Source organism: Colletotrichum gloeosporioides (genome assembly GCF_011800055.1).
Source record: "Colletotrichum gloeosporioides strain Lc1 chromosome Unknown consensus_17, whole genome shotgun sequence".
In the NCBI taxonomy this organism is placed as follows: Eukaryota; Fungi; Ascomycota; class Sordariomycetes; order Glomerellales; family Glomerellaceae; genus Colletotrichum; species Colletotrichum gloeosporioides.
Genome location: NW_025544662.1, coordinates 377,859 through 396,515, shown reverse-complemented (window position 1 = coordinate 396,515; position 18,657 = coordinate 377,859). Strand labels below are relative to the sequence as shown.

At 54.0% G+C, this 18,657-nt stretch overlaps 6 protein-coding genes across 6 annotated transcripts; 3 read left to right on the top strand and 3 right to left on the bottom strand.

The window, feature by feature from the left end:
* Window positions 1-2,470: 2,470 nt before the first annotated feature.
* On the top strand, window positions 2,471-4,681 carry GCG54_00011006 (RNA exonuclease 3; the record flags this gene model as incomplete). Its single annotated transcript, XM_045410916.1, has 1 exon — window positions 2,471-4,681. The coding sequence occupies one exon, from the start codon at window positions 2,471-2,473 to the stop codon at window positions 4,679-4,681; it is 2,211 nt and encodes a 736-aa protein (XP_045267974.1).
* A 4,303-nt stretch (window positions 4,682-8,984) lies between these two features.
* Window positions 8,985-9,870, bottom strand: GCG54_00011005 (Prohibitin-1; the record flags this gene model as incomplete). Its single annotated transcript, XM_045410915.1, has 2 exons — window positions 8,985-9,491; window positions 9,550-9,870. 2 exons carry the CDS (start codon window positions 9,868-9,870, stop codon window positions 8,985-8,987), a joined length of 828 nt encoding a protein of 275 aa, XP_045267973.1.
* Window positions 9,871-10,311: 441 nt separating this feature from the next.
* On the top strand, window positions 10,312-11,043 carry GCG54_00011004 (Cytochrome b-c1 complex subunit 8; the record flags this gene model as incomplete). The annotated part of the gene is given in 4 exon segments (XM_045410914.1): window positions 10,312-10,370; window positions 10,519-10,544; window positions 10,732-10,909; window positions 10,926-11,043. 4 exon segments carry the CDS (start codon window positions 10,312-10,314, stop codon window positions 11,041-11,043), a joined length of 381 nt encoding a protein of 126 aa, XP_045267972.1.
* Window positions 11,044-11,706: 663 nt separating this feature from the next.
* On the top strand, window positions 11,707-12,493 carry GCG54_00011003 (H/ACA ribonucleoprotein complex subunit 2; the record flags this gene model as incomplete). Its single annotated transcript, XM_045410913.1, has 2 exons — window positions 11,707-12,001; window positions 12,084-12,493. The coding sequence occupies 2 exons, from the start codon at window positions 11,707-11,709 to the stop codon at window positions 12,491-12,493; spliced, it is 705 nt and encodes a 234-aa protein (XP_045267971.1).
* An 867-nt stretch (window positions 12,494-13,360) lies between these two features.
* Window positions 13,361-14,099, bottom strand: GCG54_00011002 (UPF0591 membrane protein C15E1.02c; the record flags this gene model as incomplete). Its single annotated transcript, XM_045410912.1, has 4 exons — window positions 13,361-13,495; window positions 13,559-13,812; window positions 13,874-13,942; window positions 14,087-14,099. 4 exons carry the CDS (start codon window positions 14,097-14,099, stop codon window positions 13,361-13,363), a joined length of 471 nt encoding a protein of 156 aa, XP_045267970.1.
* Window positions 14,100-15,719: 1,620 nt separating this feature from the next.
* Window positions 15,720-17,336, bottom strand: GCG54_00011001 (Nuclear envelope morphology protein 1; the record flags this gene model as incomplete). The annotated part of the gene is made up of 3 exons (XM_045410911.1): window positions 15,720-15,871; window positions 15,927-16,155; window positions 16,209-17,336. 3 exons carry the CDS (start codon window positions 17,334-17,336, stop codon window positions 15,720-15,722), a joined length of 1,509 nt encoding a protein of 502 aa, XP_045267969.1.
* Window positions 17,337-18,657: the final 1,321 nt, after the last annotated feature.

The following is an 18,657-nucleotide window of genomic DNA, read 5'->3' as shown; positions in this document are numbered from 1 at the left end:
ATTGGTCGTTCGTTTGTAGGTGTCCGTACCTACCTAGGCTCCAGCGCGGGACCGCGGCTGCGGATGATTGTGGAAGCTCGGCTCCAGTCTGTAAGGCAACACTGAAATGTGACGGAACGGCGTGGGATCGATCTCCTTGGTTGGGTTGGGCGACTTTCTCTTTGCAGGTTGTCTGCACGATCAGGTCGGGTTCCTGAGCCGAACCTCAGTCCGTGGAGTCGCGGTCTGATGGAACGAACAGCTCGCAGCGCTGAGTGGTGACGGTATTAGTCGACAGGGCTGGAGCAGCTACAGCTGGTCGACAATGGAGTTGTGCTGCTGGGATCCCCTTTGTTCAATCGCATACAAGCAGCAGAGGGTTGATGTCTGTCTTGACGTCGGAAAAGTCAAGTTTGTGCGAAAACCACCGAGATATTGCGACTCGTTAATTCTCTCAATCACTCTCCAACCTGTTCAATGGCGGGGTGCGAGTGCTTCATTTATAGCCCCATTCGAGATGGAAACTCGCAGAAGCCCAGATGCCCCTCTGCGCGGACGTAGGTCCGATCTACATCGTAGATAACGATTTCTCGATAGATGATGGAAGCTGCTCGCCCCTCACTCTCAGTAAACCCCCGTTCACCGCCATGGGTTTCTACCCAACCGTTGCGCCGCGATAGGAAAGTCCATCCTTGAGGCCAGGGCTGCCCAGCTTGTGCTCGACGGCTTGGTGCCACTAGCACCCGCCGGGGCTGAGATACCGCACAGCCGTTATCAACGACGAGTAGATGGACGGGCTTCGCACTTGCTTCGTTCGAATCGGTGTTGCGGCACCCGCTCAATGGGAATATGAATGGCCTGCAAGAAGGGAGAAGAAGCAATGGAGCACAGGCAGGGGGCTTCGGTCACATGCCAGCCTGCGCGTCGCACAAGATTGTCATTGTGCTTGCTTGGGCGCCGTCAAGATAAGAAGGGTGCGGTGGCACAGGTGTCTTGGATGTCGAGCGGCCGGAGGAGGAAGCCAAGATTGAGCAGGCCGGAGTCGAGAAGGGGGAGAGATTGGCCATGGCGCTAGATACGTCCGATGGCGTCCATGTCGGCCCTTATCTGCCATGTCTGTGTGCTTCCCTTCAAGACTGGACATGAGACGGTAGACGAAATAGAGTTCGCGTGCCTGGATCTCCCGCGATAAGACCTTCAAGGGGATATCGACCTACCACCCCTTGAATCACATCAATGTTGAGGAGAATGAGGGGAGGACGACGTTCGTGTGCACCACATCGATTAGCACGCATTTGACGCGCGTTGGTTGCTCCGGGTTGCATGACGCAGCAAATGATGATGTGAATGTGCGAAGCTGCTCTCCATCTCTGACGATTATGGCCGTTGACGGAAAATGGAAGAAGCAAGCAAACAGAGAGATCAAGAGATGACCGGCAGATCATGACTCAGCCCGGCGGTCCATCTCCACGGTAATGAGCTAAGAAGAAGGAAAATGACGAAGAAAGACGACTGGCCTCCTGACTCTGCAGTCTGCCCAAAAGAACACAATGTCTCCCCTCTCGGAAGCACGCAGTTGACGCGATTGGGATTCATTCCGCCGGACGTTGGAATGTTGAAAGCCGCACGATGCTGGCTTCTGGACCGCCGCCAGCCACATCCCTGTACGGTTCGCCCCGCCGCCATCCATGGACCTTACTTACTATGTACACTGGCGTGAATGGGTGACTGAGGTGGGAGCCAAAGTTAGAGTCTTACATAAGCTTTTTTGGACGCTCGGAGCCTCTCTTCATCCCAACTCCGACCGCATTTGAGACACATCAACCATCTGTGACACTGTCCCAAACCCTCCCACCTTTATGCCATGAACGTTTCCGATGTCCTGGTGTGGCTGCCCCCCTTTTGAAAAAACGCTGAACGGTTGATGGTCACCCAATCTTGCCAATCTCGCATCATTCCTGTGTCAGCCTCGCCCTGGCCATCTTTAGACACTAGCCCGTGGCTCCCCGAATTCTCCGACTGCGACGCTGCCAACTGCAGAGACTGGTCCGGCTGCGGTTTTGGCTATGAGATCGTCGGTCCGCTCCCCCGGATCTTCGAGGCCTTAATCGGCTCACGCACATACGAATACAATCTCACTCATTTTGGCTCCATCTCCCTTACAACCGCCTCTGCATTGCATTGCTTTGGAACTTGGTTCCTCCCGCCAGGCTAGGCCCAAAGCTCACGCCGTTTCCGTTCCTCTCACCGCACCACACCTCACCGCATCTCAATTGGAGCTCTTGCCTCAAGTAGATGTCGACACTAGGGAGGCAAGGTCCTTCCACACAAGTCCACGATACCTTCTGTTTGTTGTATTCGTCGTCCTCAGCACGTCAGCTGCAACAGCAAGAGCCGCCAAGCTGCTCCTGCTCTTGACCGCCACGTCACGGTCTCTTCGCGCTAGCCTCTTGTACTTCTATTCCCGTTGAAAGCAAAGATTCCTGTCACAATGTCCTTTGTCGACCTCAAACACATCCCCTGTCCCGCCGGAGACAAGTGTACTGCATTCCAGTGCCTCTTCCAGCATAAAGAAGACAGGGATAAGATGGCTGCCACATCAGCACCGGCACTCAAAAAGTCAGGAACGTCGGCCCAGACGTCGACTGATGCCTCGACGAATGCAACCCAGGATGGCCCTCGAAAACGTCCGAAGGTTGCCCAAGACGTCAGCGGCCCCGCCGTCTCTGTAAGAACTCCTACTCCTGTCAAAACCGCCTCAAAACAAGACACAACGGCACCGAGACCAGATGACACTCTGTCAGCTGTCGCTCGCCCCATCTCTCCTCCACCTTTAAATCGCCAGACCGCCTCTTCCCCCAGGCCTGTCTCGACTGTGAAGAAGGGCACTCATCTTCACCCTGCTGTCCCTTCTCTCGCTTCAACTCCTTCGTCTCATCCCAACAACTCATTGAATCACTCAAAGTCCTCTCCTTTATCATCGAGTAATCACCCACCTAAGCGGAAGCTTGATTCACTTACTGGCAATACCCCAACTGCTACTACTGGCACGTCTGCCTCCACCCCAAAGTCAAAAGCAACTTCAGTCTCTCACGACAACACCACTACTTCTACCTCACCTTACACTCCTTCAACCCCATCCAAGGAGCCGCCACCCAAGCTCAGAAAACCTGAAGCTCTCAACCCTCGCTTACTCAAAGGCATCAAAGCTCCAGCGGAGTTTAAGACTCGCTTCAAGCTAGCGCAGTTGCTACACCAAGAGTATACTCGCCTCAACAACGAGCTCAAGAAAACCGCAAAAGACGACGACGAGAAGCAGCTCGTCCTTACGGACCAAGACCTTATCTGGAGAACCCTCGACGAAGAGGAGAACACCGCCATCGAGAAGAACGCCATCTACGGAAACGTCCTCAAAAACAAAATCATGCAGTACAAGAAGATGACGCTGCTGCAGTGGAAGGAGGAGAGAGTCGTCCAGCGTCGCCAGCAAAGCCCAAAGGGCCCCCACAAGAAGCTGCTCGCCTCGCCCAAGAAGGTGGTCACGGGCTTGACGCCGGCCCAGGAAGTCCAGCTCGTCCGTCATCTCATCACCCCCATCGACGGTCTCGCCAACCACGGCTACGTTTCCTCCATCCCCAGTGAAGCCGACGTCGAGAAGGCCCGCCAGGGTCTCGAAGCCGCCAAGGGCTGGGAGAAATGCGATCGCTGTGAGAAGCGTTTCCAGATGTTCCCCGGCAGACGCGAGGAAGACGGCGCGCTCGCCTCGGGCGGCAAGTGCACCTACCACTGGGGCAAGACGTACTTCCCCGAGCGCCAGCTCGGCGACAGATCCAAGACTCCCAAGCGGTACCGCTGCTGCGGCCAGGCCGTAGGAGACTCGGCCGGCTGCTACACCGTCCCTCACCACGTCTTCAAGGCCTCCGACCCCAAGCGCCTTGCCACCGTCCTCAACTTCGCCGAGACGCCCGCCAACCCCAATGTTCCCGCTGACAGAGCCGTCGCCTTCGATTGCGAGATGTGCTACACTGTCTACGGCCTGGAGTTGGTCCGTCTCACCGCCACTGCCTGGCCTACCGGTGAAGAGCTTTTGGATGTGCTCGTGCAACCTGTCGGTGAGATCCTGGATCTCAACTCGCGCTATTCCGGGGTTTGGCCTGAGGACATGGCTAATGCAGCACCCTGGTCCGCCAAGGAAGAGGACCCCACTCCCGCTCAGGCCAAGAAAATGGCCAACAACAACAACAAGAAGCCCAAGAAGACAATGAAGATTGTCTCCTCCCCCTTGGTCGCCCGCGACCTCCTCTTCTCCCTCATCAGCCCCAACACACCTCTCATCGGCCACGGCCTGGAGAACGACCTGAACGCTGTCAGAATCGTTCACCCCACTCTCATCGACACCGTCCTTCTCTTCCCCCACAAGTACGGCCTCCCCTACCGCCAGGGTCTCAAGATGCTCATGGAGAACCTGCTCAACCGCAAGATCCAAGTAGAGACAGCCGGCAAGGTCCAGGGCCACGACAGTGCGGAAGATGCCCGCGCTGCTGGCGACCTGGTCCGCCTCAAGCTGTCAGAAGAGTGGAAGAGCATGAAGATCAAGGGCTGGAAGCTCGTGAATAACGAGTTCGTCGCTCCCGGCGGAAAGGCTACCAGGGACGACTACCGAGGCCAGCTTACGGCGGAGTTCTTGGAGGCCGCTCTCTAGGAGCGAGCGGGCAACCTGTATTATGACGACTAACTGGGCTTTGGTTTTCATTTGGAGTTTCGGAAGGGAAGGGAATCCCGTATGCATTGGGAGGGCGAGGATTTGCTTAGTGATACCTACCCGTAAAGAGGGCATTCTAATAATAATTCGCACTTTATGAGTTCAACTGCTGTTCTAATTGTTACGTCCATACTTGACTGGCTTCAGACATGGTATGCTTAAAGGCTTCTGGAAAAGCAACGAAATCTTTGCTTGCCGTATATATTGTCACTTCGCTCGGTATGTTGTAAGTTTGTCGTAGACGCAAGCACAATGATGTCTGCACTGGGCTAGGTTTGCTCGGATTTTCAAAGCCTTCCGCTTGCATACGCCATTGCACTCATCCTGAATATGTTATCCGGCGGCGCACCACGTCTACATTGATTCTGCCCCTCATCGTTTCCGTGCATTTATCACAACAATACTCCACCACCGACGTAGGGCATAACTCATGGAGTGCACCTCACTTGTATTGACCGCCACTAGCTATGTCTGGCAGTGTTCTTGAAATTGCTCGGACATGCGACCCAGCAGTGAAAAACGCTTTTTTGCCTAAGCGTGACGAGGAACGCGAACGAATGGCCTGGAGAAGACCTCCCAGTATAAGAACTTCAAACTATGTATTTATATTAATATTGTGCTGCTCAGATGAGGAACGAGACTTGCAAGGCTGGCATCCATCAATAGAAAGAAGCAGGAGCAGTAACCCCTCCTCCTTCCTAGCCTGGTATGACCCTCATGCTTGGCAAGCCTCTGCTCTTTGTTATAAATTGTGCTACTTCTGCGCTGTATATGGCCTGTTGCCCGCACACATTGAGGCGTTGATGACTGTGGTTCATCGCCTAGACGAGTGCCACGACCCATGTTGGGTTGATGAGTCTGGAAAGTTGTCCACCAGGTGTCTGTTGTCTCTGATGTGCCATCTCCTTCCCCTCATCATCGGCACTTTTCTGCTACTCTGCCTGAGTATTATGTAGCTAAGCCATCGAATACAATAGAGGAGATGAGGGAAGACGCTCAAGGCTTGGCGTAGACTGTCTGAAACCAGGTTTCTACAACTTCTCTCGGTTGCGATAACTCTGGGAGAAAAGAGTTCCTTATACCTTTGCCACAAGCCTTGAAACAAGTTGTGGCTATTTTATTGGGTGTGGGGAGGACGCAATCTCACATACCTGAGTCTGTTATATACTCACTCAACTCCTAGTAATGAAAAAACAGTCGATACACATTCCCCTAGCATTGGCCTCCCTGGATGTCATACTGAGTACGACCCAGAAGCAGATGTGGCCGGTATGTAAATATAACCCGGGCTCGGCATGTTAGTTGCTTATCTCAGAATCAGCCACGCGAATAAGGCTTGTTCTTTGGTCTTCTGGTGCCCTCTCACTTCTCAGTCACACCTCCGTCTCATCAGATCTTCATCTAATAACTCCATCTCACCCAGAAAGATTCCAATTCATCACTGTTCTCCATTCTCGTCAGAGTATTCTCGAAGACTATATACTCTGATGCAAAGAGGGATGCGCGTGTCTCTTGTCCTCGTCCCGCAACTCAACCAGGCCTTTCAATGTTTGAACTAGACGGCTCAGGAAATGCCACAACGAAGCTGGAGTCACATTGCTGATTTCATTAGTTTCGCCCGCCAAAAGACAATTTATACTGCCCCCCGTCACTTCGCCGTGGGCATCGGATGGCTTCACACTCAGAGATCTCATTGCAGTCGGTGGCTATCCAATTCTTCAGTGAATGGACGTGGCTCTGCAAGCAAAGCTCTGCTATAAATACGGCCAAACCACAATCGGCTTACTTTTTCGGGGAGTATGCTTGCAAGCGGCCGCGTGTTATGAGCCGACCACTACTCAGTGACAATGTCCATCCTTCCAAGGATCAAGCGAAGCATTTCGTAGGTAACGATAATGTCGTCCTTGACTAGGACCATGTGATTCGCCATGCAAGAGTGGTTATTCTTATCCAGTCATCCCCAGCAGGACGGTTTTCTATCTACACTGCCGGAGGCTCAAAAGTCTTAGATATTCTTTAGGACAGAGGCCTTGCTCATTATCTCTGGAAAAAAATAGAGCAACTTTCACATTGTGGTTGTGGCAAGAGACTTTCACCGCATTTGAAGGTATATTTATTTATAGAAGGCATCCTCGGACGGTGTCGCCCGGTTCAACGGCAAGGGACACCACAGTTCTTGAAAGACACCTAAGTTGACCTTGGCGACCACCTAGCGGCCTAGGAATTGGGCATATTTGAGTTCTGTGAAATGAACCATTGCTGTTCGTTTTGCTGGACGAGTGTCTGGCTGTGGTTCTTACTGGCAATCCTATCTACATATAAAGGGTGACACGATCAGTTGAAGAGCTCAACTTTCCCGCACAATGGAACTGGTCGTCAAACTTTTCCTTGGTGAGGTTGAACAACTGATACTCGAGAGACGCTAAATAGGAGGTGCGATGGCTGACTGTCTGACCAGCCGACACCATAATGATCAGTATACTTCGCGCACAATACATACGCAACGACGAGGGGAGACATGGACGGATAGTGAGCAACCGAAAAGTCTGATTGAGAAAACAAAGATCACATATTTTTCGGACATTGCCCTTAACTTAAGTTCCCCCGCACTATGTTGATTCCTTCGGCCTTGCAGAACCAATTCTCTTTTCCTGTCTTATTGCGTCGTTGGCTCCTCCAGCTGTATCTCTAGGGGACAGAGAGACTCTTATATACGTTCTAGCCATACGCCTAGCCACATCATTCCTGGTTCAAGTATCTGTGCGTATCTCCCCGCTAGGTTGAAGCAGACTCAGCAGGCATTGAAAGGAATACGTGGACTTACTCATGGCGAATACCAACGTTAAGGATGAACTTGATTGCAGCTTCAGGACTCGGCACTTATAAACTCTAGCAGAGCGTAACCCGAGAAAGCTTTCACGACCAATGTTCGTGGTTCCAGCCGCGCATTCACCTACTGGGAAGTACCATAGTCGATTTATCCTGCTCTCATACCCGCTGCGTTTTTGGGAACCAACTAACGAGTTGCCTCGCGGATCAAACAGCAAAAGAATACACAAGAAAATTGCACCGATTATCAGGGGTTGAAGACGACAAATAACGAAGGCATTAATGTACAGCATTTAGGATTATTGATTGCGGCGTTCGCCTTGACGCCAGGGGGTCGTATCAATGTTCCATGAGAGATGCATCTTTCGGAACATTTACGGTGCCAGCCCATCTTGTTGAAATGTAAGTAGATGGCCGATAGCAGTCTTTGTATACCAAGTGCGGCCAAAAGCCCATTTGCTAGTCTTCTTTTGTGTGCCCGCAGGTTAAAAACAGTAATTCAAGAAGCATTAAGGCCCAATCAAGCGAACCACGCCTTCTTGTTCTTGAGCACTTGCGTAACGTCAGTTCACCCATCTGCTGTCATTCACCGATGGCTGGGTGCCTCAATACTCTCAACGTGGTACCCGTCTGGCGATTGTAAACATCTAGAACAACGACTAGATAGAAGCGATAGACAGAGATCATTATCATCCCAAACATGAAACGGAACACTACAGTTGAAAGATATCTTCTGCGCCAAAGGTATGAGAAACGCTGAAGCTTTCTTCGCAGCTCGCAGTGGACCTCGCGCAACCTTTTCCCGGATTGTGCTAGTCTGCTTCTTGCTCAGATTTCTTTATAAAGCTCTAAACATATACGCCGACCTACTTCGCAATACTCTAAGCTTAGTAAAGGCGACATAGTCGGCGTCGTCTGGGTGTACACTACCAAAGCTGATGCAGGGGTAAGGCTTGAAGAACAAATGCGATGTCCCTCAGCCCGAGTCTCCAAAGCTGGACCCGAATTGGGCGACATTTTCCCTGAAACATGGCTTCACGCTGAAAGGAGTACATGCGAGGGACTTGCAGGAGCTCGTCACCCTGTTTACGCATGACTCCGGGCAGTATTCTAGCTTGTCTTCTGTGGTTTCCGGGGGCCAAGGTGCATTAGCCAGAGAAACGAACCAACCCAGATAATGAGCTTAACCTTATGGTCACTTGTAAAACACCATGTGATCATCCATCACTCTTGTCAAACAAGGCGTTATCGCAAATATCTCTCACATGCACGTTGACATCTTAGGCTGAGTTGCATAGTTGAACAGGAGGCAAGTTTCATGCCCTATGATTACACTTATTGAAGCGGTGACTTGCCTTCAAAGTCTATAGTACAGCATCGCCATTTTCCCTTTTCATCCTCATCTCATAACCCTTTACGGACGTCCCACGTTCAACAGCATCTGGCTACCCTTTCCGCTGCTGGGCAAGTACGCAACGTTGGGGTTACCGGATAAAGTAGAAGCAATCTCTCTGCTGGCCTCAATCTTTCTGATCTGGATGAGACCGTCGCCTGACTTGGAGATGGCCTTGGAGATGGTGTCGGCACTCTCGGCCTCACCCTCTGCACGGATGACGTTGGCCTGGCGCTCCTGCTCGGCCTTCTCGACGATGAAGCGCGCACGCTCGGCGTCCTGCTGGGCAATCTGCTTCTGCTCGACAGCCTTGGTGAACTCCTTGCCGAAGGTCATGTGGGTGATGGAGACGTCCTCGAGGGCGATGTTGAACTCGGCGGCACGCTTGGTCAGGTCGGAGCGGATGCGGTTGGAGACGGCCTCACGCTGGGTGATGAGCTCTGCGGCGTCGAACTGGGCGACGATGGACTTGAGGACTTCGTTGCCGATGGAGGGGAGGACCCTCTCGTCGTAGTCTTGGCCGAGGTTCTGCGCGAGTGGTCAGATACTGGTTTCTCCTAGACGCGGCAGAAAGACGAGAACCTACCTGGTAGATCTTGGGGAGGTTCTGGACTTCAGGACGATGCAGAACACGCAGGGTCAAGCTGACCATCTGGAGATCCTTGCTGCCTGTTGTCGTGGCGATGTTCCTGGGCTTCGTCCTCACGTCGAAGACGATGCTCCTCTGCAGCCACGGCACAAGGAAATGTGTACCCTCGCTGATGACCCCCTCCTTGACACCTGCTAGTCTGTCGAAGATGACGGCTCTGCTTCCGCCCTTGACGTCGTAGATTGAAGACTGCAGCACAGCGACGCCGATGGCCGCGGGGACCGCCATGCGGTACGCAAAACCCAGAGCCTGAGCCATGGTGAGTTTCTCTGGTGGTTCGGAAGCTGAAGAGACGGGGTATCGAGGGTCGCGAGATTTCTCTTGCGAAATTCGCGGGCTATCCGGTTGGCGTTAAAGGGTGGTTGTTGGTGGGCTGCGGTGCAAGAGCAGGTGGGATTGAAGCTGTCAAAAGCTCCTCAGGCCGCCGCGGTAAGGTCCGTCATTGAATTTTGGGCGGGCGGCTGTTAAAGCCGACCGGGGTCATCGGGGTGGGTAGATGCACTGGCTCGACCAACTGGTGACGGAAAGAAAGTCGCAAAAGGCGCTAAGCCTCTTTAGGGTGTGCGCCTCAGCGTTCGGGTTCGGCAGGAAGGGGACAAGATTTGAACCTCGTCTGATTTGACCCTGCGATTTCCAGCTTGACTGAACGACCCCCAACATCCGGTTGCACATCACCGTCCACCACAACCATCCGCCAAGATGAGACCTACCCAAGCTCTTGCCTCGGGACCTAGCATCCCCCACGGAAAGTACAGCCAGTAAGTTGACGCCCAAATTTCATGTCAATTGAGTTAGCAGCGTCTTGCGGGCTTTTCCGAGGTGGAAGCCAGATGCTTCCCTCTGTCCGCTCCGACGCGCAACGCCCTCAATTACATTGTTGATGCAGCTCGCTAACTTGGTTCTTAGCCACCTCGGCTGGTGGGGTCACATTGGTACGTTTGTTCCCGAATTCTGCGATGTCAAAGGACGATAGCGACATGGTCGAGCGATGCACGAATGACGGGACATGGGAGTCCAAGTGGACGATGATGGGGAAGAGGAGGACGATGAAGATCGCCGAACACACGATGCGCGACGGAAGCGATAATCTGGGAGGAGCACGAAACTGACAATGTGCAGGTGGCGAGAAGCAGAGAGGCATCATCACCTACGGCATTGCCCCCAACCGCCAGAACCCCTTCGCCGGTGCCGCCCACGATGCCGTCTTCAACACCTGGCGCCGCTTCAGCGCCCAGGTCCTTTACTTCCTGCCTCCCCTCGTTGCCGGCTGGTACATCATGGACTGGGCCACCCACCGGTAGGTCACCCTGCAGCCTCCCCGATGAGGATTCGGAGGTATCGAAGGAGCGGGTTCCGACTAACACTCGCCACAGCAACCACTACCTGAACTCCAAGCAGGGCCGCGCTGAGTTCGGTGACTCTGAGGAGTAAACGAGATTCCTCGATGACGGCGGACGACGAAAGCTAGAGGTGGACCAACGATTCCCTGTGTCAAACACGTGTATATCAACTACGTAGAGGGGGAGATATGGAATAGAACCCCAATTTTTGACGATTTACATCCAATGCATTTCTTAACTGATACCGAGTACGATATTGATTATTGACTTGACATGTGCACGTAGCAAGTTGATGTGTTTGAATGTTTGTAGGTCAAGGTCCGATCCCCAAATCCAAGTGTACGAACACCGACGAAGTGCCAATATGGTTAAAATTGCGGTAATTCACAAGACTAAAATTATCATACACACCTCTACGCGCAACCTTACCAGTTGATGCTCAAGAACTACCTTCAACTGTTCGCCAGTCACTCTTGCGCTGACATTTGCGGAATGCACAGCCGCTGATTGGCCGCCCTGGGTCACGTGCTCCAGTCCTCTCACCGAAGCCTGCCGCAGCCCAGGCCTCGGCACGGAGCCACTATATGCCGCCAACTCTGGGTGCCCCACTGAAAAAAAGTTCAGCAATCCATTGAGTTGCAACGAGGAAAAAAAAGTCGAGTCTCGTCCCAGCGAAGCTTCACCCAACACGCCGCCAACCCACAACCTCTCCCTCTCCCTTCAACCCTTCAATCCTCCACCACAAACCGTCACAATGGCCGCCGAGAAGCCCGAGAAGAAGGAGAAGAAGGACAAGAAGCGATCCGTGTCCGACGGAGGCGTCAAGAAGGACAAGAAGGATAAGAAGGACAAGAAGGACAAGAAGGAGAAGCTCGAGCGCGCCCTCGATGAGCACCTCCAGGCCGACGTTGCCGCCACCGCCGTCGCCTCCGGCGATGTCTCCTCCAAGACCGCCGACGGCCTCCCCGTCGTCGGCGCCCTCGTGCCCTTCGCCGTGCCATTGGCCGACGAGAAGAACATGAAGAAGGTCATGAAGTCCATCCGCAAGGGTACGTTTTCTCCCCCACCGCGTCGCGCTTCGAGGTCAATTGGGCCACACGAACGTCCCGACATACTAACATTCCATTCCAGCCGCCAAGAACAACACCCTCAAGCGCGGCGTCAAGGAGGTCGTCAAGACCCTCCGCAAGTCCCCCGCCTCCGGACCCAGCAACACCGCTTTCCCGGGCGTCGTCATCATCGCCGGCGACATCTCCCCCATGGACGTCATCTCCCACATCCCCGTGCTCTGCGAGGACCACAACGTGCCCTACATCTTCGTCACCTCGCGCGCCGAGCTCGGCGCCGCCGCCAAGACGAAGCGCCCGACCTCCGTCGTCATGGTCACCGAGAAGCGCTCCGCCGCCGACGCCAAGAAGGCCGAGAAGAAGTCCGCCGGCGACGATGCCGAGGAGGACGACGGCGAGGACTACTCGGAGGTCTACTCTGCCCTGGTCAAGCTCGTGCAGAAGGAGACGGCCAAGCAGTCTTTCTGGTCTTAAGCTACTGATACCAGGGCTTGTGGTCGGATTTTGAAGGGACATGCAGTCTGTGTGTGTGTTTGCATAATGCGCATGATACCCTGCATGGACGAGAGAAGTTGTTTTATAAAAATTAGGTACGAGAGACGTCCCTTCGAGTGTGTGGGTGTGTGTTCGGGGTTCACGATTGCAAAACGGCTTTATGCGGGTTGTACCACCATCACCTGAACCTTGCGGCGCGGACATATGGGAACTTGAATTTTCTCCTGGATGGCACAAAAGCAAAAGATGCTCGGCGTTCTAACGGATTATCTGCATGAGTATAGTTGATTACTCACCAATAAATGATTTTCAAATCATCAAAGCCTTCGTTGGAACCGTCAGGGTGCGAAGGTGTGGAGGAAACCCTTGCTGTGCTTCTCAGAGTGAGAGCGCTGTTCCCCGTGATGCCGTGAAGGCGTCGTTCGTCGCGAACTGTGCTCGACCAGGGGTGACCTATGTCCCAAGAGCAATACTCCAGCGGAACCTCGCAACCCGGAGACAGTATTGTGATATGCGGTGACGCTATACGTCCATCAAGGTCACTAGTGTATCCGAGAGTGGCGCTTCTTGCTACAAATCTCCTGCTTGCCTGTTTTGACGACATTATGTTGCACATCCACATCACTCCCAAGTAGCTAACGGCAAGTGTTTTGAACCTTTTTTGATTAGGGGAATCATGGCTTGAGCACAAAGTGTAGGTACATGGCGCTGTGATTCCCAGTCGTAGCTATCGACTTCTCTTCAAACTCCATGACCGTAATCCATCTGACCCAAGAGGCTAATAGCACACGAGAGTCTGCTCTAGACTCTCCATTTCATTTCATTACATTAAAGAGACGCAACCCTTTAGTCGAAGGGGTTGGTGCGGGTTCCCCACCAGGTGAGGAAGACGGAGAGACCGACGGTCTCGATGACCTTGGCGAGGGCGCTGACACCGACGGTGTCGAGAGGGCGCTTCTCGGCGAAGACCTGGGAGATGTACTGCGCGCAAGCGTGCGTCAGTTATTGGTCGATCAAGGGAAAGACGCGAGAGACAAGACTTACGCCGGGAGCAGAGGTAGCGAAGAAGATCAGACTGCCGAGGTAGGCGGCGCCCTTGTAGGAGAGCGTGCCGGTGGCGTTGATCAGGGCGCCGACTCCGTAGGACTGGAGGGCGGAGCCGACGAGGGAGGTGCCCCAGGCGACAGCGGCCGAGCTGGCCTCCTTGGAGCGGAGGAACTCTTCCTTGCTGTTGGCGGCCTTGGCGCGCTGGTAGGTCTGGCCGAAGAGAGGGGTCAAGACTGTTGGGAAGACGAACTCTGGTCAGCTGATGCGATCGAAGTGGTGTGGTTAGGAGGGCAGGGGGTAGGTATCACGTACCGGCGAGCTCAGTGGTGTGGTTGAAGATGGTGCCGAGGGCGATGGCCGAAGGCTTGACGGGGGGAAGGTCTGTTGAGCAGTTGATATTAGCACTCTATTAAATCTATTCGTTTCCGCCATGTTGCCTTGAACCATGATGACGACATATCGGTCCCTTTCGACGTTGAGGCACAAGCTTGCCCTCTCTTTCCAATCCAGGGAGGCAACACTTACAGTGCAAAGACATGATGGCGGTGTTTTGGGTATCTTTTGATGAAGCTGGAAAACTCAAGTTCGATTGGACTGGGAGAGTGATGTAAATAGAAACTTGTGACCAGAGAGGCGGGACAGGACTGGCTTTTATGTGCCAAAGGGGTGGTGGGTGGAAGGCAGGTGGTGCAAGGCACCGCAACGTGTGTGTGAGCTAGCTGTGACCTCAGCTCCTGCACGCAAGTGGGAAAGTACCAGAAACCTCAAAGCCAAGGCCAAGCTCAACCACCATCCCGCCCCCCCGAGGGCGAAACAGAGCTAGCTGCTGAGGTAATGGGGTAACCAAGGTACAAGAACTGCCTAGGCGACGAGGGCCCGGTCGAGGAGATCGAAGTCTCATTCCCTCATCGACGAAGTGTAAGAATACCTCAGCCAAGGACGAACAGGAGCTATGCGCACTAAAAGCATAGCTGGGCGAAAGGTACAAGCAGGGGGTGGGGGGCGCTTCTCTTCCAAACGGAATAAGACGTGACGAAAGACGTGCCACAGCTCCTCCTACCGCCTGCTTGTTTTCCCTGCCCTGCTGCTGCATGATGTGTCCCGACTACCAGTCCAGACCAGGCCAAATCTCTTTTCCCACTCACCCATCGCCTCTTCCATAGCTGGCACAGCAGCTTTCCGCCCCCAGCCCGCCGCAATTGGGAACTGTTGGCCCAGCGAAGCACCTGAGGCCGTGGTGTCGTCACCTGTGCCATGATGTCACCACCCTGGCTCCCCCGCCAAACCCACACACGACCCACTCCGTGCTCCCTCCATTGGCCGAGACCTGCCAATGGGCCCTTTCCTCCCTCCGCTGAACCCGCATACCCCCGGCCAACTACCCGCATCTAACCTCCATGTCACCTGGAAGCACATCACCTCTCAATGGCAATCCTCTCTTTCGGAGCTTGTCCTCCTTTACCCTCCGCCTTCTGCCTTCCCTGGCCCTGCAATTCAGCGCCTGTCAAACAGGCCACCGTTGAAGGACTGCGGGGAAACAGCAGCTGGAGTACGGAAATCCCGTAATCTGATCGAGATTGGGGGTTCGGTGGCTTGAAAACACCCCTTGTCCTGAACCAAGGCGGTGCAAGTCCAAATCGCAAATCGAGCCATGATGCTGTTTCCGATGAACGGGACCCACGAGCTTTGCGAACCCCTGCAGTGAAGCTCTAGGCTATTCTACGTAGAGAGTACTGCGATTCCTTCCGTTAAACTACGTATCTATTGTATCATTGATGCCGTTGCTCTGCCTTTTCAAGGCCCGAGGTAACTGACGGTAGTACCCGGCCGACTCTAGCCCAGGAACGGGACAAGGAATATGCGCCCTTGAGCGCGTTGATAGCCCCTGCATCGAGAAGTTGGAATTGTCAAAAGCCACGAAAATGCCACTTTCTTCTGCTCCTCTACCGCGTTGCTCACATTACCGGTGTATCTTCCGTGGTCTGACATAGCTGCTGCAGTTCGAAATAGTCACCACGCATCGCCCAAACTGCGGTCTCCGTCTGTTCATCGAATTTCTTTTATTAAAACAGCGTTACACCGCGTAGTTGAATCCGCCGGTGGCCGCTTCGCTATTCCCATGCCTGTACACCGATAATCCTCTACAATTCCCAAATCCTTACGCCATGTGCTGACCGTCTTCCCCTCCTCTTAAGGCAAGCAACGCCCGCACGTCCGACACGTACTGCAACCCTTCTAGTAGTGGCACCAGGTGGAGCAAATCATTGTCTGTCGGATCATTGATCCATCCTTGAATTGGGATCGCATTGTCTGTTGTACGGGTTAGATGAGATCGCGGAATGGTTCCCATTTTCTGGTCGCATACCTTGATGAAACATATAACTCAACGGGCTGTTGTCCAGAATCATGACCTTGCTGAGATCAGGCTCGACTGAGCTGAGATCTTTAATAAATGCGCCCTGTCTAAAGGTGCAGTGTTGTCTGTAGTAACGCGCCGAGAAGAACTTTCGCTCTGCTTCCAACCAATCGATAACGGGGTCTGCGTATTCTTGGACACTAGCCGTGAACACCACGAGATTATACCATTTGCAGACCTAGGCAGCTGTCAACGCTTACTCCCTGACCTTAACAACGTCAATCGACTTACCCTTCTAAGGAAATCATCGCAGTGCGGACGCTTGTTAACCCAGTACAGGATTGGATGCTGCGGTCCAATGGACGTCTGACCTCCGGCGCCCACATACGTCTGATTGAGTCTGACCTCAACCATGTGTCCAGTACTCATGCGGCCGCCCTTAGACATGCTGTGGATCAGAGTTTCGTCGAGGTCCAAGATAAGGGTCTTTTGGTATTTGGGATCGGTCGGTTCGATGTTCAGATATGACGGCTGGCGGCGGGGAATCAAGGGTCGGGGAGGAGCCGGCGTCTTGGGATATCTAGTCAGTGCGCCGGCGGGAGATGTTGGAGACTTGAGCTGGGCGGAAATGTCGGAGCCGCCGGATTCCTTAGGACGTGCAGCAGCAGACTGCGTCTTCCTATGCTTGCGCGTCGGCAGTGCATCGTCGCTGTGCAACTTAATGCGAATGGACCTCCTTGCCGGCGCGATTTCCTCTGCTGAAGACTTGGACCGAGAGTGTCGACTGGTGGATCCACGCCGTCTGCGATCGGCGTCTGATTCGGATTCTGATGATAGACCTGAAGATGATGACCCTGACGACCCGACTGGCCTGGAATACGCAACACCTCCGTATCCGGCGCTCCCTTGCCTTCCCGATTTCTCGTTCATGGCGCTCGATGCGGCGAAATCATTCCCAAGCTTCTTGCTGCTACCGCCGAAACCGAACAGCTTCTTCAGCTGATAAAAGGGCGAAAATGCGCCCGTGTCGTCGTAAAGGCAGGCGATGAGATATACTCCAGGGGCGGCAAAAGTTGACAAAACCCAGCGGATGGAATTAATGAAGCTGACAGCCATGCGCCGAGGCAAGGAGTGCCATGAAGTCGACCTAAGACCAGAATCTTTCGATTCCCCTATTAGCGGCGTGGCTTCGCTGGCTAGATCCATGCCATGAACATCGTTGTTCTTCTCAAATGCGGTCTTCTCTAGCGGAAAGGTTTCCCCTTCGTGGCTGTCACCCTGGTTCTCTGCGCTCTCGCCGTCATGCTGGTTGTCGTCGGATTGAACCGTCAGACCCAGCGAACCCAGGGAGTTGGATCGCGAAGCGACTGGACTCGGCGGCGGGGATACGCGCGAGGTGATTATGTTCAGGGAGTTCATCTTTGAGAGGATATGCAATCCATGAGGCATGGGGGTCGACGGCGGATGCGATGGGAGATCGGAAAGGGCGAGCGGGTTCGAGAATCAGGAGATAGGGGTACTGGTGGTCAGGAATGTTCCAGACGTTCCGCGCGACGGGAGATGCGATGGGCGAGCTGTCGCGTCAGACCAGGTGGCGGATTTGCAGCAAGGTGAAGTGCGCGGCGATCGAGGTAACGAGTGGATGTGTGCGTGTTGGTCTAATTATATGCGTCGAAGTGGTTTTGTTCGAAGTGATGCTGCGGGTCTCGAGGATCGAGTGTATCGTCGGTCGTGTTGAAGAGTTCCAAGCCTCGGGCTGGCCAGGTGGTGTTCCCCCCAAAATCCAAGGAGTAACAGCAAATCAGCTCGCCATGGAAAGTCGACACGGGAGAAGAAGAAGCGCGAAAGTGGTGGCGCCGGCGAAAAAAGGTTCGTCCGTCTGGTGCTAACAAACGCTAAAGCGCGATGTGGCCGTCAGCGCAAAGCTGTCGACTTGGTTGCTGGTGTGTTGTGCTGGCTGGACTTGGACTGCCTTTGGACCAAATGGCCGTAGGAGGGGGGAGATACTGGAGAAGTTGGAGAAGCAGGTAGGTAGAGTGAGTGAAAAGGGAGTGTAGGTACGGTATGAAAGGTGTCGGTCGGGCTGTCGGGAGTTCGCAGAGTCCAGTCGAGACGGGCAGGGGGGTGGTTAATGGTTGAGATGGCCGGGAACTTTTTTCTGATTGGAGGCGTCAACGACAACCGATCTGTTTCGACAGAGGTTCTGTGGACTGTTCACTGGAGATTGTGGACTGTGGACTGTGGACTGGAAGCCGCGGGAGGGAAGCGGATTCCAGGTGCAAGTGACAAGGAGTGTGAGGTGCGCGAGGGTGCGAGGCGAGTGGAGGGATGAGCGATGGAGCAGCTCTCAACAGACTGCGAGTCTGCTGGGTCGGGCTGGGCCGCCTGTGGTGGCCAGTGGTACCGTCACGCACACATTTGCTGGGACGGTACTTTGTGCTCTCTATCTCGCTCTCTCTCTTGCAGGTGCAGCAGCAGGAGGCGGCCAGCAGCAGCACCAGTGGGTGCTATCCAGACTGCTGGGGGTTACACTGCTTGGTTACCCTGGCTCCTTCCCTTGTGGGGGATGGAATGAAGACAGCCTACTGGATGTTCACGTGTCGATTCCAGTGTCTGCAAAGAATTCAGTGTCCTTTTTGGACCTCTGCCATTTGCTGTCCTGGTGCTTCAGTGGAACATGGCCGCAACTTTTGGGGGAGTGAGCAGCAGCAGGGATGGCCAGCTGCCGCCAAGCGGCTAC